At 36.6% G+C, this 26,049-nt stretch overlaps 2 protein-coding genes across 2 annotated transcripts in view; both read left to right on the plus strand.

Annotated features, from left to right (window-relative positions):
- The window catches only part of LOC149831725 (general negative regulator of transcription subunit 3-like), a 33,091-nt gene extending 32,577 nt beyond the window's left edge, over positions 1 to 514 (plus strand). The window contains exon 13 of the mRNA XM_090013074.1: positions 277 to 514. Within this exon, the coding sequence (XP_089869200.1) occupies positions 277 to 370 (94 nt within the window). The 3' untranslated portion in view covers positions 371 to 514. The remainder of the gene's footprint in view (positions 1 to 276) is intronic.
- LOC149831726 (uncharacterized) lies at positions 382 to 25,305 on the plus strand. Its single transcript, XM_090013075.1, has 6 exons — positions 382 to 386; positions 4,090 to 4,307; positions 5,857 to 5,897; positions 24,016 to 24,099; positions 24,483 to 24,567; positions 24,789 to 25,305. The coding sequence occupies exons 1-6, from the start codon at positions 382 to 384 to the stop codon at positions 24,809 to 24,811; spliced, it is 456 nt and encodes a 151-aa protein (XP_089869201.1). The 3' UTR covers positions 24,812 to 25,305.
- The last annotated feature ends 744 nt before the right edge of the window (positions 25,306 to 26,049 follow it).

The following is a 26,049-nucleotide window of genomic DNA, read 5'->3' on the forward strand; positions in this document are numbered from 1 at the left end:
AATATGAACAGAAATAGACCTTACCCATGTCTGATTTTCAGTCAGACTGCCTAGACTGAGCTGAACCTTTCCCATATTAGATGGACTGTGAATAATTTTACAAAAATATGCACCACATAATTTTACTGGTGTATATGTAACAGTTACTGATGTAGAAACCAAGATATTTGGTACTTAATTTTTGTATTTGGAACTGCTTGTCTTTTCCACTGCCATGCTGAGGCCACTGCAACAGAGATGATTTGAGGATGCTACTTTTCATTTTTATGCTCACAGGTGCTGCAGAATTACAAACGACTTCACTTTTGAGTATGATTATCTTGAAGAGGAGCTCCATGTAAATTTGAATTGTAGTCCATCTTATAGTTGAGTTTTTCATTCATGAGGTATATCGATCTCTTCGTGCTTCCAATACCTGGACGGTCGAATAGTTGAGGTATATTAATTTCTTTGTGCTTCCAATAGACGGTGTAAATTTTTCTTTGGAAGTCCATATACTGATCCAGCTGGCAACATGTAGATCTCTTAAAATGTTTCTTCATTTGTTTATAGTGTTCGCTTTCCATTCCTATTTCAAAGTGCTTGTTCTACATAAAAATGTGCATGCATGATGGATTGCTCAACAGTAAGAAATGTTTGAAATAGGAGCATATTCAGTGATCGGTTCCAAGTACTTTACAAAGGACTCGGACCACACAAAACACAGAAAACAGCTTCGTGTGCGTGACTAGCGATTTTCTGTGTGTGGCCTGAGTACTGTGTAGAATACTCAGGCTGATCACCTAACCACGCCTTGTTTGAGATGTCGCTTCAGTATAGTTTGTTGCATGCAGTGAATAACCAAGTAAATATTGCTAAATTATGAAATACACTTTGAGGTTTGGACTCAAATATGGGCTAATTTAGGTGCACGTGACAATTCTAAACCCTAATCTACAACTCATTGGGTACGCTTGAGAGCCTTTGGATTTCAGATCTCCAACCCTCCTCCCTCTCCCTTTCGGACAAGAAAATGGTGGATTTAGGCCATTTTTTATATCTCAAATCCAACGATCCGTGATCCTCCATTTGGGTGAAGGTTGGATTTGGTGTGCGCCCCATGACTTGAAAAGTGTGTCTATAACTTTGATAGCATTCAAAAGCATCAGCTCTTGTATTGCCTATACTGAATAATTAAGTTGAACTAAATAAAGTTGGGTCTAAGGCATCCAAATATCAGTTGATCCTTAGCTAGGTGAAACTTGATGTTTGGTTCATTTTTCACATAAAATTATGAAAATACATAGGGACCGAACCCAATTAAGCTAGCCGCCCAGGGTGTGAATCTCACCTTCAAGGTCCAAAAGGGCTTGAGCTGCTTGTGAGGGCAGGTCCACTAAGCTAATAAGGGAGAGGCTGATGTATGAGCTTGGTCTAACCTGTTATATATATATATATATATATATATATATATATATATATATATATATATATATATATATATATATATATATATATATATATAATGTGTGTGTGTGATATGAACATATTAGGCCCCATTTTTCATTCTGCCTCACAGTTTTTAAGTGTTTTATGATAGATTTGAACTGTTAGATGTGTTTATCTTGCTTGTTTTAGTGAGAATTGACTCTTGGATCATGTTTTTTTGTCGAAAAAACATAATTTTATAGGCTGAAAAAAACTGGTACATTCATAGCCATTCATTTTGGATCACTGGAAAAACTTGTATTTGTGGAAAAGTGTTTTATGATAGATCTGAACCGTTAGATGTGTTTGGCATGCACGATTTAGTGAGAATTTACTCTTGGATCATGTTTTTTGATGAAAAAACATATTTTTATGAGTTGGAGAAAACTGGTACCTTCATAGCCATTGATTTTGGATCACCAAAAAAACCTGTATACAGGTCAGATTTTGGCGATCCAAAAGATGGTTCTCACTAAACAAAACTTATGGATTACATCTACGGTGTTAGATGTTAGAAAATATATTTAAAATTATGGTTTTTGAAGGAGCCTAACAAGACCTAACGATAAAGGGGGCTTAAGGAACACATTACTCATATATATGAGTAATGGGTTGGTGCTAAATTCGCGTGCTAAATGAGTTTTTCAGGTTTTTTTCATTTTATTATTAAATTTTGATTGTACAGATGTGATCTATGTACTTGATTTTATAGGGATCAGTTCTTGAAGTGCTTGATTCCAACACATGGATCAGTTTTTATAAAGTTCGAAAAATCAACAGTCTAAAATTTGGTAAAATTTTGAGGCTCCAAACATCATTTTTTTCAGCGAAAACACATGATCTAATTGTGGATTTTTAGTAAATCAACCATGGCCATCACATTTACAGGGCCGGAACTGCGTAAAAAGCACCGGAGAAGCTGAAAAACCCATTTATCCTGTGGTTTAGCACCAAATGGGTTTAACACAGACCCATTTTTGTATATATATATGAGAACTGAACATATTGGGCCTTATTTCTCATTTGCCCCGTAGTTTTGAAGTGTTTTATACAGTTGGACGTGTTTAGCATGCTTAATTTAGTGGGGACTCTTGAATCATGTTTTTTTTTTTGAAAAAATGTTTTCACGAGCCAAAAAAAATTGGATGCCTTCATAGCCATTGATCTTGGATCGCAGGAAAAACTTGTATACATGTCAGATTCCGGTGATCCAAAAAGTCGGTTCTCACTAAACAAAACCTATAGATCACATCTGCGGTGTTGGATGTGAGAAAAAACTGTGATTTTGAGGGGGGGGGGGGGGGCAGAATGAGAAAGTAGGCAGAACCAGGACTCTCTCTCTCTCTCTCTCTCTCTCTCTCTCTCTATATATATATATATATATATATATATATATATATATATATATATATATATATATATATATATATGTGAGAAAAATTCAAATACCCCGGTCTCATTCATGCAAGAGCGGATCCTGTAAAATGCTGGGTGAAATCAGCAATCTCACCCAGCCTTTGTAACCACAAAACCCATCCCACTGTACTGTAGCTCAGTTCAAGTGGGACCCACAGTGTGGTGGGTTTTGTGTTTGTAAACACTGGGTGCTATTGCTAATCTCACACAGCGTTTTATTTTGACTGCTGACAATGATACTCGCCGCTACACCAACTGACTAGTCTAACAGTGTTTAAATTCCAACAAGCCAATTTATGGCTGTTTTGTGTCAGGTGCCCGACCCAACCCAAACCCAAATTCTTAGGTATGGGCATGAAAAGCACTAACCTAAAACATATTCGAGCCAACCCGAACCTGTCTGTGACATGACTTTTTTTGGCTACCCAACCTGACCCAAGTATTTTATATTTATTTTTAATAAATATAAATTTATAAAAGTATGCGGGTTCAAAGTTTGACATGCCATTTTTGTGACCCAGCAAAACTTAAACTTGAAAATTTATTATTTGGTCAGGTTTGGGTATACCCTGATAGGTGGTCGACCTGTTGACTGCCCTAAAGCAGTCAACAGGTCCCACTAATAGCAATGACCTGTCCCACTAATAGCACAACCAAGTCGGTGTTTGAAATTTGAAATTTCATCTGTACCAAACAGGAACCCAGTTGTGCTAACAGTGGGTTGGATTATTATTGGATGGATTAGCTTTTTGAAATTTAAACATGGTTATATAATTTGTTTCTAAAACTTTGTAACTAATGATTATTTGGTGCAATGGTTAGTGTTTTGTTTTATATTGGGGAAGTCAAGAGTTTGAATATCATTGCAATTAATTGACATTTTTACATTAAATACATTTTGTTGACAGACTACAATCAAATAATAACTTTAAAACATGAGTTAGCCTTAACCCGATAACAACCAAGCCTTAATTCATGATTGGGGGGATTTGATTAACCCAAGTAAAAAACTTAAGAATTTGCAAACTCTAAAACTTTTATGAGTTTGAGGGGCATAGGAAAATATCCCTATATATATATATCATGTTCACTGGTTGAACTATTGAGGGTTGTGCGATCAACTCAGATTGGACGACTCTCACTGTTTTAAGAGATTTTAAATGTCCTGTCCCTTTTAACGTACATTTATTTTTCAACAAACAAAAGGCAAAGACCAGAGTTTACAGTGAGGGCTTTAAAAAAAAAAATCATTCTCGTCTCTCCTCTTTCTTTCGAGACTCCCTGCGGCGGCCATCTCCGGCCAACACTGTCTCTGGCTCTCACCGTCACCGGCCACCCAGCGTCAGTCATCTTTGACAGCACCGTCGTCGGCCATCTCCGACCACCACCGAGTCGTCGACCATCGGATTTGTCTGCGCCCTCCCGTAAGTGACCACCACCAAGCCCTCTTCCCTTTGCAATGACACGACGATAAAGGAATCTCTCTTTGAGCCGAGCCCTTGCCTTCGTTTTTGTTCTGTCTTCGTTTCTTTTTTTGGGGAAATCAGTTGTACTTCTTTTGAAGAACCCAAAAAAACTCCTTTAGTATAGAATTCATTGGTCTGCAAGAAGCATCAAGGAATAAAACAGACACTCACGCACAGTCCATATTCTTTCGGCAGGCAATACAAAGAGAGTGTATGTGAGTTCACTTTTTTCCTTATGATTGATCAATACCCATCAAGGACCACATGGCACAAAATATAACCATGAGAAACAATGAATCATATTCTTCAAATCTTATCAAAGCCGAGTTTACATTTTGGGGATTGTCCCTGTGACATAGTCACCAATTATGGCTTCATTAGAATGAACAATTGTCATGCTGGTATCTTCTTGGCAGGAACGCGAGCATGAAGGGTGCTTAGTTTGTGGGAAGTCCTGGACATGGGTGAATGAAGTAAAAATGCTCTCTGAGTTTAGACAATTTTACCTTCTGCATTGTGGAGCGCCGGTTTTGTAGAAGCAGTCATACTTCCATGATTTGATTATGTAACTATAAATATTGATTATCAATAAACTATAGACATTTTCTTTATCTGTTGTGGCATTTGCTGCTGGTGATTATTTTGTGCAATCTGCTCCATTCTTGGTATGGGTCTTATATCAGATTTAGTACACAATATAAGATCCTGGCATTTAAAAGTACACAAGTTATTCATGGACACATTTTAGTTAATGGTTGCCTAGTAGATTGTAAGGCCCCCAAAATTTGACCTTTTAAAACTTTCACATTTTGAGATTTTTGAGAGATTTTTTTCCTTTTTTTTATTATGGTTAAAACTTTCTGAAATGTAATTTAACAATGGGTTTAATAACGTCTATGTTTCAACCATATCAAATGCTAGAAGCATTGACGAGCGCAAACACATGCGTATTATTATTCTATTAGCATCTATAATCTAACCCAATTTGATTTTATTACACAAGAAAAGTTCTAACAAAAACAAGGCCTTAAAGATAATAATGCGGAAATGATTCATTCTCATAACGGTTAAGATCTTGGGCAGGGTTACAAGAGAAACAATTAAAAAAAATAAATCATATGGTAATTTTCAAACCACCTACGAAAAATAAGAAAATGAACATCTAAAGAGTTCTATCCAGTGTTATTAAAAATGCGTCTCAAGGCGCAAAAAGCGCATCTCGCCTCAAGGCGAGGGGTCGCATGCCTTGAGGCGCATGTGTAAAGCGCAATACCCTTGAGGCGTGCACCTCATAGGCCTTGAGGCGCACGCCTTGAGGCGAGGCGCTCCTTGAACTGAGGCATACACACCTCGATTTATTTGGTCAAATGAGGGTCAAAACCCTCATTCGACCAAAAAATTAGGGCTTAACAAAGCCCTACCAACCCCTTTGTGTGCTTTTATTTTTTTTCTCACCCCCTATCTCTGTTTTTTTCTCACAGCCTTCTCTCCCTCATGACTCTCACAGGCTCACAACATTCTCTCTCGCGTGGTGGAGCCCCGAAACAGGTACAAATTTTTTTGGCTCTCTCGTTCTCCTCCTCTTCTTCTTCTTATCTCTTCTCTCGTCTCTCGCGTGATACAACATTCTCTCTCTCATGTGTGATACAGTCACCCCTCTCTCTTTTTTCATTTTTGTTTTTTCACCCCTTCTGTTTTTTTTCTCATTTTTATGATGGCATGTGATGGATTTTGTCTCTCTTTGTTTTCATATGATTCATTCAACTATTCTAATTGAGAAAATGCTGCAGTTCATGCACATATGTACGATGTTTATCTTTTTTAAATTTTTTCTGTTTTTTTTAATTCAAGAAAGCATGCAGCTGTAGAAAGTGGAACGATTCTACTTTTGTTGTTAATAAACTTGCTTCAAAATGATAATTTGGTTGTTCGGTAGTGCCATATGAATGTATCATAGTTAACCAGTATAATTCTTGGGTCTATTTATTATTATTTTTTTCAGTTAACGTGGAAAACCATTTCCATTTTATGTTATGGACAATCACTTGTTTGACTTTGCTGGTGTACTTAAATGATAATTTTTGCAGGAAGTAGTTTTCTTCGATCTTCTGTTTATTGTCCAGCATTATATACTATACCCTTCTTGGAAGGACAAAAGAGACAGTATTGTCAATGTAGAAAGTATAACCGGCGTTCAGCGGGACCTGCGTCGGGGGGGAGCCCCCGGACCCCCTTTCTGCAAGGGCAAAAACTTTGAATCAGGCTCCACAACTCATCATTTTGAACCCGCGCAATACCATACAAGTGGTGGAAGCAGAAGACCCTCAATCAGTTGACATCAAACCAACTTCTGCAGATGTATAATAGTGATATTGTAATGGTAGAACTGGATGAATGCATCCTTGTTTAATAGATATAGCAAAGATATCTCTCATCATATTTGGGGTGCATCTGTTATAAGATATATTGGCTTGCTTGAACCTAGCACTGTCACATAGGACATTTTAAATATAGGTCTTTTCTCCATTACTGAAATTCATGTATAAAATATGTATTGTCAGAGCCAAAAGCATCTGGTTTCATAAACTTAGAGTTGTGGATTTCAATCAGAAGTTCATGATCTGCTAGAAAACCCTATCACTAGAACATGGTTAGCAATAAATAAGTTCTGTTGTGTTTGTGCAAGTAATTAGCACTCTTTTAAATGTTATTTATATAATGAGATGGTTTTCTTGATAATTTTCAAGTTATTTAATTAGTTTTCAAGTTGTATACGTTGATTCTTATTGAATATGAATCTAATTTTTTGTGTTAATATATATATTTTTTGTATGCATTTTTGCAGTTGAATAATGAGAAAAGATGTAGGATGGAATCATGGAACTAAAGTTCCAAATCCCACTAAAGATCCCAAACTCGTAGGACATGTAATTTGCAATTACTGTCATAAACAGACTTCAGGAGGCATCTATAGGTTAAAGCATCACTTAGTTGACACAAAACATGGTGTAAGCATGTGCGAATCGGTTTCACTTGATGTGAAAAGATTTTTTCAAAATCATTTAAGGGATCAGAAGCAAAAAAAATAAGAACAAAACAAGTTGAATATCGGGAGAAGTGTTTATTTTGAATCATCAACAAGCGATAATGTGAATAAAGAAACCAGTGGATCATGTAGTGATGCAAAAACAAGCACAGGTGGTCCTATGGACCTCTTTGTGAACAAAGAAGCACGACAAAACACAATAAACATTGTTTTCAAAAGGGATGAAAGTAAAAAATGTATGTCGTGCCATTGTTAGATTTTTTTATTCAAATGCCTTATCATTTAATCTTTTCAACATACTATATTTTGGTGCAATGGTAGAAGCTATTGCAAATTATGGGCGAGGGTTCAAACCACCTTCTTATCACGAGATCAAAACATGAATTTTGAAGGATGAAGTAGATTATACTCACAAAATTTTAAAAGAGTTCAAAAAGGAATGGTCAAAGGTTGGTTGTAGCATTATGGCAGATGGTTGGACAGATGAAAAAGGAAGAAACTTAATTAATTTTCTTGTGAACAACTCATCGGGGACAGTATTTTTAAAGTTCATTAACATTAGCGACATGAAAAAAACTGGTGCAAATTTGTGTAAATTGTTTGAAGAAGTTGTTAAAAAAGTTGGTGAAAGTAATGTAGTGCAATTCATTACAGATAATGCACCAAATTATGTGGCAGCTGAGAATATGTTAACAGCAGGAAAACATGTTTTTGGACACCATGTGCGGCGCATTGCTTGGATCTTATGTTAGAAGATATTGGAAAGATATCAATTTTTAAATATACAGTGAAAAAGGCAAAAAAAATTACAAGATATATTTATAGTCATGCATGAGTATTAAATTTGATAAGAAAGTTCACAAAGAAGAAAGAACTTCTACGTCCAGCTGTCACTCGTTTTGCCACAATATATCTCACGCTTCATAGTATTGGATGTTATAAAAAAGAGTTGAAGTCAATGTTCTTATCTTCAAATTTTAGATCATCTAATTACTATAAGAAATCAGATTCTAAGAACATTTCTTATATTGTTTTTAATGATCATAAGTTTTGGGCTGTCATATCATATGCAATTAAAGCTACACTGTCTCTCGTGAAAGTGTTGCGATTAGTTGATGCAGATGAACCTGTTATAGGATTTTTGTACGAGACAATGGAGAGAGCAAAGGAGAAAATTGCTTCAAACCTATTTGGGATATCATTGATAGACGATGGGACTTGCAACTTCATAAGACTTTGCATGCAGTGGCCTATTATTTAAATCCACATTTTCATTATGCTGACAACTTCAATCCGGATGGAGAAGTTATGAGTGACTTTTATGATTGTGTTGAGAAATTGGGTTCTGATGCAAATGTTCGGTTGAAAATTACAACACAAATTGATGCATTTAAAAAGGCAAAGAGGTTGTTTGGTAGAGAGGCAACTGTTACAACAAGAAAATTAAAAAGTCTTGGTAAGTTTACAATTATTTTCTTATTTGTTAATATTTTTTTATGTTTTGGTTAATTATGACATTCTTAATGTTTTTATCAAATTTGTATTGTTTTATTTGAATGCAGCTGATTGGTGGAGTTCATTTGGACACGAAAATCCTGAGTTGATGAATTTTGCAATTCGAATTCTAAGTTTGACATGCAGTACATTGGGCTGTGAGAGGAATTGGAGTACTTTCTCATTGATTTGTGACTTTGTATTTTATTTGTGAAATACATTTTTATAAGTGTAATTATCTTATAATTGATTATCAATGATTTGAAATTATAGGTGCATACAAAACAGATGAATAGACTTGAACAAGAGAAGATGAATGTATTGGTTTTTGTAATGTACAATATGTAATTAAGAGAAAGAAATATGAGGAGGAAGACTATCAAAGACCCTATATGTCTAAATCATATAGACGCAGAGTCTCAGACGATGAGTGGATTGTGAAGAAGGAAGATCCAGTGTTGCCTAGTGATCCCAATTGATTGGAGGATTCATGGTTGGATCCGAACTTCAACATAAATGCCATTGAGCATGTGCCTATTAAAAAAATTATTTCACCTCATGATTCACAAACTGGTTCTAGGCAAGACAAGTCTTCAAGAAATCGAGGTAAAGCTAAATTTCTTTTACCTTGCTATGAATATAAATATATATTTTTAATTACATAAAATAAGTATTTAATGTATGATTTTTTATTGCAGGAAAAACAAAAACAAAAGAAGTGATCGAGGATGTGGATGAAGAAAGTGCCGATGATGAAGAGCCAGAGAATGAAGATGAAGGAGAACCTATTTATATGGATTTCTTAGATGAAGACATTGAAGACTTAGATATTGATGATGATGAGACACAAGAAGAGCCTATGCCCTAATTCATATCATATAGCTATGGTCATTTATATGTTTTTTTAGGTCTTTCAATTACAATTGTGAATGTTAACACTCTCATTTTGAAGAGTTTTGAACAAATATATTAATATTTGGTTGTTAATGCTAACATGCATTTTCTAATTATGACATTGTATTGTTAATGCTAAGATGCATTTCGTTGTTAATGTTAATTTTTAATTTAATGAATGCCCATGTTTTATTTTTTAGATACTTACATAGATCAAGTTGTTGCATTAATGTTACTTTTGAAATGAAATGGGGATCTTCGAAACACGTGCTTTGATTAACAAGAGCAAGTGTCAAGAATGACACTAAAGCATAACCCTTAAAAAGGGTATAACTGGAAACAAAATAAAAATAAAAATGTATTCTTTATTGATATGAAAAACCAATTGCTTAAGAAGCATTGGGGTAAAATACAAGAGGGGCTGCACCCCTTTATATACACAGCTGAAAGAGGACTCAATAGAGCTGTTGGGCACAGTCCAACAGCTCTATTTAGAGCTGTTGGAATGTGTCAGTCCAACAGCTCTATTAAGAGCTGTTGGACTGTGTCAGTCCAACAGCTCTATTGCTAGTCAAGTCTGGACAGGACTTGACTAGCAACAGTCATTCTAGTTCAAACTGAACTAGATGACATAAAGACAAAAAAATAAAAATAAAGGAAAAAAAATACAGAAAAGAAAGAAATTTAAAATGTATTTATATATATATATATAATAATATAATATTATTATATATACATATATGTACAGTTTTACATTTTAACACTCCCCCTCAAACTTACGGTACAATGAGCGAAAGTTTGTCTAAGAGAAAGTGAAATCGGGGAGCAGCGAGAGGCTTTGTAAAGAAGTCTGCTAACTGATATTCTGAAGTGACATATGGCAGATCAATTATCCCGTGTAGATATTCCTCTCTGACGTAGTGACAATCCATTTCGATGTGTTTGGTGCGTTCGTGGAATGTTCTGTTACTGGCAATGTAGATCGCACTTTTGTTGTCACAATACATTTGTGAAGCCTTTGTTGCTTCAACTCCCATGTCAGCAAGCAGTCGTCGGAGCCAAACTACTTCCATGGTCGTGGTTGCCATGGCTCTGTATTCAGCTTCGGTGGATGAGAGAGATACCTTCTGCTGCTTTTTACACCTCCACGAGATTAATGATTCCCCTAAAAAGACACAAAAGCCAGTGGTTGAGTGTCTGTTATTGGGATCACCTCCCCAATCAGCATCAGTATATGCAATTAAATCAAGAGAAGAGGAGGAAGATAAGAAAAGTCCTCGTGAAAGAGAGGACTTGATGTATCTGATAATACGCATGACTGCTCCCATATGAACAGAAGTAGGAGCATGTTGAAATTGACTTGCTGTATGAACAGCATGTGCTATATCTGGTCTGGTAATGGATAGATAGGAAAGTGCCCCGACAAGCTGTCTGTAAGGAGTAGGGTCTGCAAGAAGTTCTCCATCATCAATCTTCATTTTAACATTAACAACTTTTGGAGTGTCAACTTTCTTATCATCAGTAATACCAGACCTGAAAACAATATCAAAAGCAAATTTAGTCTGAGATAATAAATATCCTCTAGGAGAATAAGCAACTTCAATGCCTAAAAAATATCTCAACAAGCCCAAATCAGTCATTTCAAAATGAGATTTAAGAAGTGTTTTGATTGTTTCAACTCCCTGTTTATCGCTTCCGGTGATGATCATATCATCCACATAAAGAAGAAGCACAATGATTCCTGCATCAGAATTCTTAATAAACAAAGCAGTGTCAGTTAAACAGAATTGAAAACCAATATCAATCATAACACGACTAAACCTATCATACCAAGCTTTTGGTGCTTGTTTAAGTCCATAAAGAGCTTTTTATAAGCGAAGGACTTTACCCTTAGGAATACTTAGACCAGGAGGGGGTTCCATATATACTTCTTCAACTAGCTTTCCATTTAAAAAAATATTTTTGACATCCATTTGAAAAATAGACCATTTTTTGATAGAAGCTAAGGCAATTAAGGTTCGGATTACATTTTAACAACTTTTACATGTTAATCTCATATTTTTTCAGTATTTATTTGAGATTTTTTATTTTCTGTTGGTTGTTGCTTCATCAATAAAGATTTTTTTATTTATTTATAATTTTAGATATTTTTTATAGTTTTCTAAAATTTAAAAAAAAAAACTTTGAGGCTTAAGCTTTACGCCTCGCCTCAGATTTTAGCGGAGTGCCTCGCTAAGCCTCAACGCTTTTCACAACACTAATCATGACATTTATGTATATAGCAAATGTGTTTCTAAACATCTAATGCATTATTTCTCTTGATTAAATAAAAACCCATCAGGTACAAACTTGGGTATTCACAATCGATACACCTGTTTAGGTTCATTATTTTATGTATTTTATTTTGCCCTGAAGGCCTACTGGAGAGCAGTCCTCTGCGATCAGTACAATATGAATACTCAGACTTAGTTAAGAGAAGAGCCTAAAGATACAGTGTCCTTCTAGGGTCGAACCCAGATACAGCGTATGGTGACAAATAACACGATATGCATACAAAATCTCTACAAAAATAAAGGTACTACTACTTAGGACACATTGGTTGTTAGTCCCCTAACATACGTGGGACGAGAACAGAGGCGCCTCTAACCCTTTAAAAATATTGCAGTCCTACGAGGCTTGTATTGCCTACTTCTCTAAGTGAATAGGGTCAGTTGTCAAAACAATTTTCAAAGGGATGCCAACCAAGCCCTTAAGTAAGTTGTCAAAACAACTCTTAGAGGGATACCAACCATACTCAGGCCGACCGTTAGTGAAGATACCGGTCAAACCCTAGTGGTTTTTAGGTACAACTCTCACTTTTAGGAAAGTATTATCACTTAAACATGGTTATCTTTATTATTAAGGTCATAGGTCATTATTTATGATTTTCACGAAGGCCCCGACCCTCATGGTCGCCTCCAAGAGAGCAAACTGTTTCGAAAACCTTATACCATTTATTCATATATAGATAGCCACATGCATCGGGTATCAATACCCTAATCCTAAACATGCACCATATCACTCATGATTCCAAGCATGTCATAAATCATTCAACATAATGCTCATATCACAATTAGTATATATATGCAATGCATCTCATGCAATCATGCTTCAAACTTAGCTTGTGGTATGATCGCAAATATAGCATTCATAGCATGCATTGATATAAAAAACAATTTACAAGTCATACATAATTTATAGCATGCTTCGATCATTCATGCACATCATGGTTTTAAACACAACATGCATCGAACATATTAGAAATCTCTATATGACATGCTCCATGCATTCACACATAACATGAGTTCAACGTAACATGCTTCAAACATTTTACAATTTCATAAATAGCATGTTTCAATCATACTAGCACACATACATTCCTACAAAACATAAAAAAAAACCCATGCATATGCATGATCCATTACATTGAGTGTACCTACAACAAAACACGTTATCTCTATGTCACAGGGATTCGGCTAGCAAGGTGTCGCACCCACGTCGACGCGACTCGACGCGGGTGCGGCACCGGGTGCGGTCAACCCGATCCTGGGTGCGTTGACCGCACCCAGGATCATTTAGGTCCATTTTTTTTTTGTTTTTTTTTTTTAAAATTGCCCAAATGGGCTGTGAATTTTTTTTTAAAAAAAAATTATGCTGACAGCAGTTGTCTGTCAGCTGCTGACAACTGCGAAATTTGAAAAAACCCGCATGTTCCCCCGACCCCTTTTGTATATATATATATATATATATTACATTTTTTCCCCTGCCGCACCCCCGCACCCGGGTTTTTTGGAAGTGCCGAATCCCCGCACCCGCACCCATGTGACATAGCGTTATCTCTACTATACTAAAGTCATGTTTAGCATGACCTCAGTACCACAACAAGAAAACACATTTCATATTTTCACTAATCTACGTTATGCTCTGCATGACCCCCAACTTCAACAAGAAAACACACTTCAAATATTAGTACACTACGTCATGCTCTCCATGACCTCCAACTTCTTTCATATATGTATAATTATTTAATTGCACACAATTACCATCACATGTCATTCATTGTTTCAACATTCTTTCCAATGTCATTACATTTACTATGGGCATCACATCCTTGATGCCTCATAGTGTATTTGCACTTGTCAAGCGTACAATTCATGCATATAACATTTTATAACTCAATCACATTCATTTACATGTAAAAATTTCTACAATTTAACATGTATATAAACATGAGAATGAACACACTTATGCATTTAGAACTTATATTTAGAATTGAGATTGGAACGTGTGCATATGCATGAGAATTTACACAATCTAATGCATCGAGTACCTAAATTTTTAACATGTTCATAAGCACGGGAATCACATCCACTCGTTGATTTAAAATTGAGATTGGAACATGTGCATTAGCATGAAAATTTACACAATCTAATGCATTGAGAACCTAGTTATCAATACATAACCATGCATTTAAAATCTAGATTTTCTAACATAACCATATGCATACGAGTCAACAGGTCATATTAGATGAAAACTACAAGAAAACCAATTTTATAAGCATGTAAACATAGCTAAAAACATATTCTAAAAGCCTCACAAAAATTTGAAAATAATTTCTCATGTAGGAATTTCATCAAAACGCTTAATGTGGTGTGTTTATTATGTAGGAATCACTTCCTAACACAAGACATAGATAAAAAAGAATTTTAATCCAGACAAACTCTATCTAAAATACATTCTAAACACAAGATTAGGCATAATATAAGCTACACTAATCTAACACATCAAATCAACTAATTAGGCCAAAATCTTAACTAAAGATGCATGAAAATTTCTAATTAATCATGATACAAACATGCATTACATAGAAAATACCTAAATATGTAATCTACAAGGAAGAGAGAGGTAATCTTACCTTAAAAACATAAAATCCCCAAAAAATTTAGATGAAGAAGGTGGGTAAATCACCAAAATCATGGTGATGGGTGTTCCTCCTGTTGAGAGTAGGTGGTTTAAAGTTAAACCTTCTTAGTTTGGAGGTTATTTGAAAAGTTTATTAAATATTGGACTTAGATGTAATTTATTATTTTGGACTCTCTCTATTTAACATAGAGAGAGCCCTAATGTCGATTAATTGAGTTTTCTCTTCATGTGCTGCCGTCTCTCTCTCTCTCTCTCTCTCTCTCTTCCTCCCTTCCTCCTCTCTCTCTCTCTCTAACCAGGGTTCGGTACAGCATCCTACATCATTCTACATGGTATCAGAGCATCGATCGTGGGATCGTACTCGATCGTGATCAAACTGTTGCCGAGTTTCTCCCTGCACCAACGAAGAATTTTTTTTCTTCTTCAGGTTAGCTGCTTGTGTTTTCTGTGTAAGATCTGATAACAGATCTGGGATTTGACCAAGGTCATGGCCCAGATCTGTCATCAGATCTAAGGAACAGGATGCGTGCCTCTAGTTTCTTGTTTTTTTTTCTCCGTGATTCTCTGTTGCCGTGATATCCCTGCCTTGATTCCCTGCCGTGATTCCTTGTCGTGATTCCTTGTTGCCGTGATTTCTTGGTGCCGTGATTCCCTATTGTGATTACTATTGCTGTGATTCCTGTTGCCGTGATTTCCTGCAATCTTCTTGTCGAGATTTGTTTATTTCTTGTCGTGACTTCCTGCTATTTGGGAGAAACAACAATTGCACTTGTTGTGCTGTGCTGGTGATTAAGATATGACTGTCGAGCTCTATATGTCTAGGAACAGCCTCTGGTATGATTCAATTTATGCATATACAGAGTTGTGTTGGTCGTGACTTCCTGATGTGCTGAAGAAAAATTATAGTTTGGAACTATTATTCATGTGTATGGGCTGTTGTTCACTACTGTCGTGGAAACTGTGTTGAGAAAGTAACTTTGTTGTGGGCTGCGGTTTCTTATTGTCGTGGTTTTGTGTGTGTGAACAGCTGCTGGTTGTCGTGTGAATGTAACACACGCTATCCCCTGTATTAGTTGAAGTCTCTCCAGTTTTTTTTTTGCTGAAATAGAAGTATATCTTCAGTATGGCTGAAAGTTCGAAATGTGATTCCAAATTGGAACATGTTGGAGAGTATAAGGCATTTGCCAATCCCTTTTCGTATGGATCTTCTGTAAGGTTGAATGAAACTAACTATGCCAGGTGGTCCAGAACGTTCATGATGTCAGTATCTGGACATCGTAGAAAGCATATCTTGCTGGAAGAAGAACCCATTGAAAAATTGGGAAAATATGCTACCTGGGATGAAGATAATGACATAGTTATGTCATGGATCATGAATAGTGTTGAAACCCATATTGCAGATGGTTTAATTTATTATAATACAGCCAAGCAGATGTGGGACAATCTTAGAGATACGTATTCATAAGAGACTAATGTGAGTCGTATCCTGCAAGTCGAACAAGAGATATATAATTTACAGCAGGGAGATCAGACCCTGGCCCAGTATTATGCATCAGTAAAAGCTGCGTTTGAAAGACTCAATGCTCACAGGCCTCTTTGTTGCTCGAAGCAAAAGGATCATCAAGAACAAACCATGGTTGCTCATTTTCTTACAGGTCTTTCTTCAGAATTTTTTGTTGCAAAAGTCCAAATGTTGACTGGATCAGATGTACCTACTCTTGCTGATGCATATAATCGCCTGAGTAGACTTGCGATATCTCTTCCACAATCACAGCCTGTGACCCAGTCATCTGCTTTAGTTGTCTCCTCTGGTTATGGGCGTGAAAATATTCAGAATATCAGAGGACGAGGTCGTGGACGAGGTATGGGAGGCAGAGGAAAGCTTCAATGCACATTCTGTGGAAAATCTGGACATTTAGAAGATCGGTGCTGGGATAAACATGGCCGGCCAACCTCTTCCTTATCAAATTCTTATGCTCCTAAAGCAAATGTTACTACTCTTGAGGCAACAAAGGTACAGAAAAATATCTCTGCTAGTGATAGTAGTATCACCCTCAGTCGTGCTGAATATGATGAGCTGATAGCCCTTCGTTCTGTGAGTTACACCCCTCCTGTAGCTGGTGTTGCCTATTCAACAGGAAATCATCTACATCCAACTAACAGTAAGTGGATTATTGACTCTGGTGCATCCAGACATTTGTGTGGAAATTCTCTTGTTTTTTCAGATCTAAAGGATATTAATGCTCATCGAGGAGTCTCATTAGCCGATGGGAGTTCCTCCCCTGTTGTTGGTCAGGGAAATATTTCTATATCCTCCTCATTACAGTTGCAAAATGTTCTTCATGCTCCAAACTTTCCTCTAAGTTTACTCTCTGTTAGTTGCCTTATAAAAGAACAAAACTGTAGAGTAATATTTGATCCGATGGGTTGTCATTTTCAGGATTTACTGACGGGGAAGAAGATTGGTGGAGGTTATGAAGCAAATGGAGTTTACTACCTACATCATCCAATGGGTAATGTTCATGCTGCCGTGGAACATTCATCCAGTCCTGTTCAGTGGCATCGTCGTCTGGGCCATCCTTCATTGTCAAAGCTTCGTTCAGTCTTTCCTCAAATTCCTTCCACCACATCATTTCAGTGTGAAGCTTGTCAACTGGGCAAGCATCATCGAAGCTCGTTCCCTTCAAGTCAGAGTCAGTCTAGTAATAAAGTTTTTGAACTTCTTCATGCAGATGTATGGGGTCCTAGTAAGATTCCTACTAGAACTCAGTGTCGTTACTATTTTGTTATTGTTGATGATTTTTCTAAGTTGTCATGGGTGTTTTTAATAAAGGAACGATCTGAAGTTCCACGTATTATTCAGTCCTTAATTCTTGAAATAAAAACTCAGTTTGAATCTATTGTCAAGATTGTTCGCACTGATAATGCTCTCGAGTTTAAATCAAAAGGTCTGTTACAATTTTACCAAGATAATGGCATCCAACCCCAAACTTCCTGTGCCTATTCTTCTCAACAAAATGGGGTGGCTGAGCGAAAACATCGGCACTTGCTTGATGTTGCCAGGACTATTATGTTTCAATCCAATGTTCCTACGTTATACTGGGGTGATGCGATTACCACTGCTTGCTATCTGATCAACCGCATGCCTTCGTTTTCTGTGGGTGATCAAATTCCATTTCATATCCTAAAACCTAATGCCCCACTCTTTTCTTTTTCACCCAAAATATTTGGATGTGTTTGTTTTGTACACAAACTTGGCCCTGACCGTGATAAATTAGCTGCTCAAGCTACAAAATGCATATTTATAAGTTATCCCAAAAATCAAAAGGGATATCGATGTTATGATCCTATTTCTCGCCGAGAGTATGTCAGTGCGGATGTATCTTTCTTGGAATCCACTCCATATTACTCCAGTACCGGTTCCCCACTGCAGGTTGATCCAACTGAGTCTTTTCCATTACCTATACCTCCTTTTCCGTTGGAATCTGTGCCCTTATTACCGAACCAAACTTCATCCGCTTCCAGATTTAATAATCCTCCATTGGTATATGTGCGTAGAGCTCCATCTCCGCAAGAGCCTTCATCTTCTTCTTCCCCTGAGGTAAGTTCTACTGACAATAGTGATCTTCATGATGATGATAACAGGCCTATTGCTCTACGAAAGGGGACACGACAATGTACCTTATATCCCATATCTCATTTTGTCTCCGATGTCAGAATTGGAAATCAGATGAAGTCTTTCATTTCAGCCTTATCTGCTGAAACTATTCCACTGAACTATCGGCAGGCAGAACTTGATAATCGATGGAAACTGGCTATGCAAGAAGAAATGGATGCTTTAGTATCTCAGCATACATGGGATCTAGTTGATTCCCCAGCAGATGCTGACATTGTTGGATGTAAATGGGTATATACAATAAAGTACAAATCTGATGGTTCTATTGAAAGGTACAAGGCCAGATTAGTAGCAAAAGGGTATACTCAGACATATGAAATTGATTTCTTTGAAACCTTTTCTCCTGTTGCACGGATGGGTACGATTCGTCTTGTTCTCTCAGTAGTTGTTCAGCATGGTTGGAGTTTGTACCAATTAGATGTGAAGAATGCGTTTCTATATGGGGATCTATCTGAGACTGTTTACATGCAACAACCTCCAGGATTCGAGGTTGAGGGGGAGTGTCAGAAAGTGTGTAGATTGAGAAAGGCGATTTATGGTTTGAAACAAAGTCCTCGCGCATGGTTTCAAAAGTTGTTTGAAGTGATGTCACGCTTTGGCTTTAATAGGTCAACAGCCGATCATACACTATTTATCAAGAAAACTAGCTCTGGCATAGTTGTTATGGTGGTATATGTGGATGACATTATTCTTACAGGAGATGATGTGAAAGCCATTGAAGCCACAAAGGCTCATCTTCAAAAACATTTTGTTACAAAAAACCTTGGTTCACTGAGGTATTTTCTGGGTATAGAAGTTGCCAGGAGCCGTGAAGGGATGGTTTTGTCTCAACAAAAATATGTTCTTGACTTATTAAAGGAAACAGGAATGTTGGGAGCCAAACCAACAAATATTCCCATGGACCATAAAGTTCAGTTGTTTGAAGAAGCGTAAAAAACGGTTGATAGCAAAAGCTATCGCTCCCTAGTAGGGAAGCTACTGTATGTGACTGTGACCAGACCGGATATTGCTTTAGCAGTAAGCAAGGTTAGCCAGTTTATGGACAAACCAACTGAGGTACACTGGAATGCAGCTATTATGATTCTCAGATATCTAAAATCTTCTCCTGGAAAGGGGTTATTGTTCAGGAAAGGTGGAACTCTGGAGATAGTGGCCTATTCTGATGCTGACTATGCAGGATCTGTAGTGGATAGAAAATCTACCACAGGATTCTGTGTGTTTCTGGGAGACAACTTGATCTCGTGGAGAAGTAAGAAACAAAATGTGGTTTCTAGGTCAAGTGCAGAATCAGAATATCGGGCTATGGCCCAAACAGCTGCTGAAATGATGTGGGTTCGTACTGTTCTTCATGATCTTCAGGTGAAGGTTTCATCTCCTATGACCATGATGTGTGATAACAAGGTTGCAACATATATGGCAAACAATCCTGTCTTTCATGAGAGAACAAAGCACATTGAGGTTGATTGTCACTATGTAAGAGATATGGTTCAAGCTGGACATATCAATACCAAATATCTTAAGTCAGAAGATCAAGTTGCAGATATGTTTACAAAACCCCTTGCTAGACCAAATTTCTCAAAATGTTGTGACAAGCTGAACATGATTGATATCTATGCTCCAGCTTGAGGGGGAGTGTTGAGAGTAGGTGGTTTAAAGTTAAACCTTCTTAGTTTGGAGGTTATTTGAAAAGTTTATTAAATATTGGACTTGGATGTAATTTATTATTTTGGACTCTCTCTATTTAACATAGAGAGAGCCCTAATGTCGAATAATTGAGTTTTCTCTTCATGTGCTGCCGTCTCTCTCTCTCTCTTCCTCCTCTCTCTCTCTCTAACCAGGGTTCGGTACAGCATCCTACATCATTCTACACCTCCAACAAAAACGATAGTGATAAATCTCAAATCGCCCTCCAAGATGGGCATCCTCCATGAACAAGGTGGGAGAGATAAGGTGAGGTGTGGTTTTTAGGGTTTCTCCACCAAAAAAACCAACAAGGAGGGGTTGGCCTCCTCAAATGGGGAGAAAGAAGAGAAAAATGAGAGAGGGAGGTTCGGTTGGGGGGTTTGTGAGCAATGAGAAAGGAGAGGGAGATAGAGGAGAGAAAATGAGGGAGGGTTAGGTTTTTTTTCAAAACCCAAAGAAGAGGAGAAATGGGTGTTTCAGCTGGAGCAAAAAGAAGAGAGGGAAGGAGTCAGGTGCCCTAGTGGGCCGCACTCTTTCCCTTCTTTTCCAAGTGCGCCCAAGTGCATCACGTCCGGATTGAGTCCTCCATGTGGATCAGGTTTCATCCAAACCGCACCATAAGCAAATAAAAGAAAAGAAAAAGGGAAAAGTAGTTAGGCACATTAAAATAATAACATAAACTTAAAATTACAAAAATTACAAATCCAATAAGAATTAAAAGTCACACTAATTTGGGTCGACCCATTGGATCCAAACCCATATGGACTCCAAGTCCACACTAAGATCTGTTTCTTCTCAAAATCCTCTAAAAATGTGCTAATGTCTCTAAAAAACTCTATTTTACTCGGAATAATTCACGAAATTAGATATTTGACTCATGCCAATGCTCACATATGTAAAATGCTCATCTTTTATAAAATTTTAAACTAAAATTTTCACAGGTCTTACATAGAAATACCAAGCTATCACCACAAACCTCAAGGTCCTCAACCTATTATCACTACGAAGGATAAACAAGATCCAGAGCTTTCATTCAAGGTTATATGGATTCATTCTCCAATGTAGGGCGTATATTACTGGCAAATACAAAAAACAATGCTATATATACCGTCAATGTAGAATATAGACCACATCCAGCTGCTACTCACATGGATTATATAGCAGAGCTCACAATTACTATGCCTATTTTGAGTCTTACTAGAACCAGTGAAAGTCTATCAGAAGGGGAGTGCATTGTACAAATTCACTATATTTAGACACATGCAATTCAACAAAAGGGGAGTGCATTATATAAATTTACTGTGTTCAGACACAATTCAGATGGCTTTATTGTAACTGATTCACCACAGATAAATTCAATGAATGATATAGTAGTAGGAAATTCAAGGCCTAAATCACCATTACGTCAGCACAGTTCTGAGGGTGCTTCTGGAAGTGTACAAGCTGGATTTTCTGGTCCTCTCGAGGTACCTGAATTGGTAATTCCTAGGATAGAGTCTAAGCCAAACGTTCTATTATTTGCTACCTCTGATGGGGATAATGTTTGTATACAATCTCCACTTCTGCCTCTCAGTCCAAGATTGTCAGGAAGACTGTCTGGTCATAGAAGCCTGCCAAAAAGGTCAAAACAGAGACCTCCACCTCCTGAAGGCATTAGGAACCAACTGGTTAAGAGGAAGGTAGAGACTGTTCATGTCAACTTGCCTAATATTACTCAAACAGTATAATTCCATTACTTATTGGGCAATCTACAATTAACTAAATCAAAACAACGAGCAATGCCAGATAAGAAAAATCCATAATGATAATGTCTGCAATTCGAATAACAATAGAGAAAGAAAAACTGCAAACACCTACAAAACGCACAAGAAGCGCGACGAAGCAAAATTATTCACGTTAGACATTTCCTATAATTATGAACATTTCCAACTTCCTAGAAAAGGATTCATGCAATGCTAACACAACAAATAGTATCACAGAACAAGATGATAAGCCTCGCCATTAAATGGTACAAAATCTCTACAATACATTATGCACAACCAGCATAAGCACTATAACCAACTGGACGATCCCGAGAACCAGCCCAAATGCTAATGCAATGCAGTAGAGAAAACAAAAACTCTCACCTCCACCTAACCCCACCCACAACCAAAACCCAACAACAAAAACCAAAGAAAGCAAGATAAACACAAATCATACTCAACAACCCCAAAACATACCAAGAAACCCAACACCATAATAACAACAAATTAATCACAATGTTTCATAAATATATTTAGATCAACAAATTGGTTCAATCTCAATACTTAAACATTAAATGTCATGTGGGCAGCGTCAAACACATCTTCTAGCATTTTTTGTGAGGACCGCTTTCTTAAAGGTTCTAATAGTCATGCCTTTTTTTGCAGCCCACATATGTGCATCAGCTTCATGTTATGTCTTTTATCAATTCGATGTCTGCTTCAAGATGCTCCACTTTTTTATTCGCATTGCAAGAACACAATGCTTTGAAGTACTCATCACACCATAAGAAAAAGTCGCATCCATTCTTTCCTCGGATTTGATGAAATGCATTTTCTTCAGTCGACTTATGATTTTTCTGAGATTAACTCTTTTCATTGATTGTGTTTCTCTGCCATAAACATAATAATAATGCCTTATTGACATATTAAATTTAAATAAACTGGCATGTAAATAATGTTTTGAAATGTTATGCTTTACCATTATAATGTTTACCCAAAAAAGACAACGATAAAATAATCTGTTAGGATTTTCTTTTGAATGTGATGTCATAATTTCACATTATCCACAATGGCAGCAAACCTTCAGAATGCTCTGACAATTATAGAGTTTAAAATAATAGCTATTAGCAATAGGAAAATTTTAATATATGACATAAAAACACATGAAAAAATAATAAACATACAAGTGATCATTAGATCATAATTGTGCCTTCAACATCTCATTTTCCATAAGCAAAATTTGCAACTTCGTGCTTGCATCACACTCATGAGTTCCAATACTCATCACACCATTCAAAGTAATCCCAACATGTTTTGTCCAGATGAAAACAATATATTAAATGTTCAATACTCCAACACTAGTACTTAATAAAATAAATAGTGAACAAGGTCACCTGCACTATACATCTATAATATTGCCTTAATACCCTTTTTGATGAAGATATTGTTTCAATCAAGCAATCACCACCTCGACAACGACAAGGAATCTTGGGATATTTATTTTTGAAATCCATTAATCTACATAAAGGAACAAACAATGCTGACCTAATGATGCTAAACCAATCAAAAAACTCAAAACAAAAGCCATGGTAAATGAAATTGAACACTTGGAGGAAAAATAGGCAAATATTTTTTAATTAGTAAGCTTCATAAAAGTACTCTAAATGAGTATGCGGGAATGCCATTACTTGTAAGATTTAAATGTAAGGGGCAAAATACAATAGCCAGATTAAAGAAACAATAAAGATTTTCTTTAATCCACTTAATTGGATTGTTTATTGCAGTTTCTCATGGTTGTTGTCTTGCTAGTTTTGTGTGTATGTCTATGTAAATGACTTGCATATAGGAAAAATAGTGAAACAAGACTCTTAAAGCTGATCCCATATAGTTGGGATAGGAATTGATGATGATGTTGATGTTGATGTTGATGTTTTCTCAGTAAAATCTAAAATGTATGACAAGTAAAATTAGTTCAGTGGTTTATTGGCATGTGGAAGCTTCTTATGCAAAATAGGTGTTCCTTGAATAAAGGAACTTAGAGGCTCTCTATTTTATGCTTATTTGCTAACTTTGGTACTAAAAAAAAGTAGCATTTTAATTAAAATATCTATTAAATATCCAAATCAATGGCCTTCATTGAGGTTTACTCTCTATTCTCTATCTGGCAAGGGATTTCAAAAGAAGAAAAAAATGATGTGGGCTGTGATACAAAAAGTCGGCCATGGTAGATCCTCTGCTGTTGTTTCTACCTTGGTAATAATTTTCTTCCTCTTCTTTGATAAGATTAGAAGAATAAGATTCATTGTTTCTCATGGTTGTATTTTGTGTCATGCGGTCCATTATGTTGATAAGCCGATCCCGTGTAGTTTAGATAAGAATTGATGATGATGATGATGTTTTCTCGGTAAAATCTAAAATGTATGACAAGTAAAATTAGTTCAGTGGTTTATTGGCATTTGGAAGCTTCTTATGCAAATGGGTGTTCCTTGAATAAAGGAACTTAGAGGTTCTCTGTTTTATGCGTATTTGCTAACTTTGGTACTCAAAAGTAGTATTTTAGTTAAAATATCTATTAAATATCCAAATCAATGGCTTTGCTTTCATTGAGGTTTACTCTTTATTCTCCATCTGGCAAGGGATTTCAAAAGAAGAAGAAAAATGATGTCGGCTGTGATACAAAAAGTCGGCCCTGGTTGATCCTCTGCTGTTGTTTCTACCTTGGTAATAACTTTCTTTCTCTTCTTTGATAAGATTAGAAGGATAGGATTCATTGTTTCTCATGGTTGTATTTTGGGCCATGTGGTCCATTTTGTTGATAGGTATTGATCAATTATAAGGAAAACAATGAACACACACACATACACACACACTCTCCTTGTATTGCCTGCCGAAAGAATATGTATTGTGTGTGCCTGTGTTTTATTCCTTAATGCTTCTTGCAGACCAATGGGCAATTCTTGCATAGGATTTCTCCTGAACAATGAACAATCTACGTTACAGAAGAGTTTTTTTGGTTCTTTAAAAGAAGTACAACTAATTTCCCAAAAAAAGAAACAAAGACAAAACAAAAATAAAGGCAAGGGCTCGACTCAGAGGGAGAGAGATTCCTTTACTGTCGCGTCATTGCAGAAAGAAGAAGAGGGCTCGGTGGTGGCCACGTACGGGAGGGCACAGACAGATCCAACGGTCGATGGCTCGGAGATGGCTGACGATGATGGTTGCCGAAGATTACCGCTGTTGGGTGGTCAGCGACGGTGAGGGCCGAAGACAGTGTTGGCTGGAGAGGGTCGACGACAGTGGTGGTCGAAGATGGACGTTGCTAGGAGTGTTGAGAGAAAGAGGAGAGACGGGAACACTTTTCATTTTTTTGAAAAGCCCTCACCGTAAACTGTGGTCATTGTCTTTTGTTTTTGCAATTTGAAAATGTACATTGAAAGGAACAAGACATTTAGAATCTCTTAAAACAGTGAAGGCCGTCTGATCAGAGTTGATCACACAACCCTCAATAGTTCAACCAATGAATAGGATTCTCTGGTATACATATTTTAGGGACCATATATATAGAGAGAGAGCTGCTCACACGTTAGGTGCAAAACGAACATGCTAAATGGGGTTTTCAGGCTTTTTATTTTAAATCCTAAATACAGATGTGATCTATTTACTTGATTTTATAGGGATCAGCTCTTGAAACATTATATTCCTTCACATGGGTGGGTTTTTATAAGTTCAACAAATCAACGGTCCAAAATCTTTGTAAAATTTTGAGGCTCTAAATATCATTTTTTTCATAGGAAACACATGATAGAGTAATGGGTTAGTGCTAAATGAAATATGCTAAATGATACATGCTATATGGGTCTTTTAGGTTCTTTATTTTATTTTTAAATACTGACCATATAAATGTGATCTATGTACTTGATTTTATAGGGATCAGCTTTTGAAGTGTTGGATTCTGACACGTGTGGGTTTTTATAAGGTTAAAAAAAATCAAACGTCTACAATCTTGGTAAATTTTCAAAGATCCAAATATCATTTTTTTTCATTAAAAACACATGATCTAGGTGTGGATTCCTCGTAAATAAACCATGCCCAACACATTTATCGGGTCCAAACTGCGAAAAAAATACCAAGAGAGCAAAAAAAACCATTTAGTACGAATCCTTTAGCACCTACCCATATATATGTATATATATATATATATAT

The sequence above is a fragment of the Nuphar pumila genome, chromosome 7, assembly GCF_984573655.1.
Source record: "Nuphar pumila chromosome 7, dmNupPumi1.hap1.1, whole genome shotgun sequence".
NCBI lineage: Eukaryota > Viridiplantae > Streptophyta > Magnoliopsida > Nymphaeales > Nymphaeaceae > Nuphar > Nuphar pumila.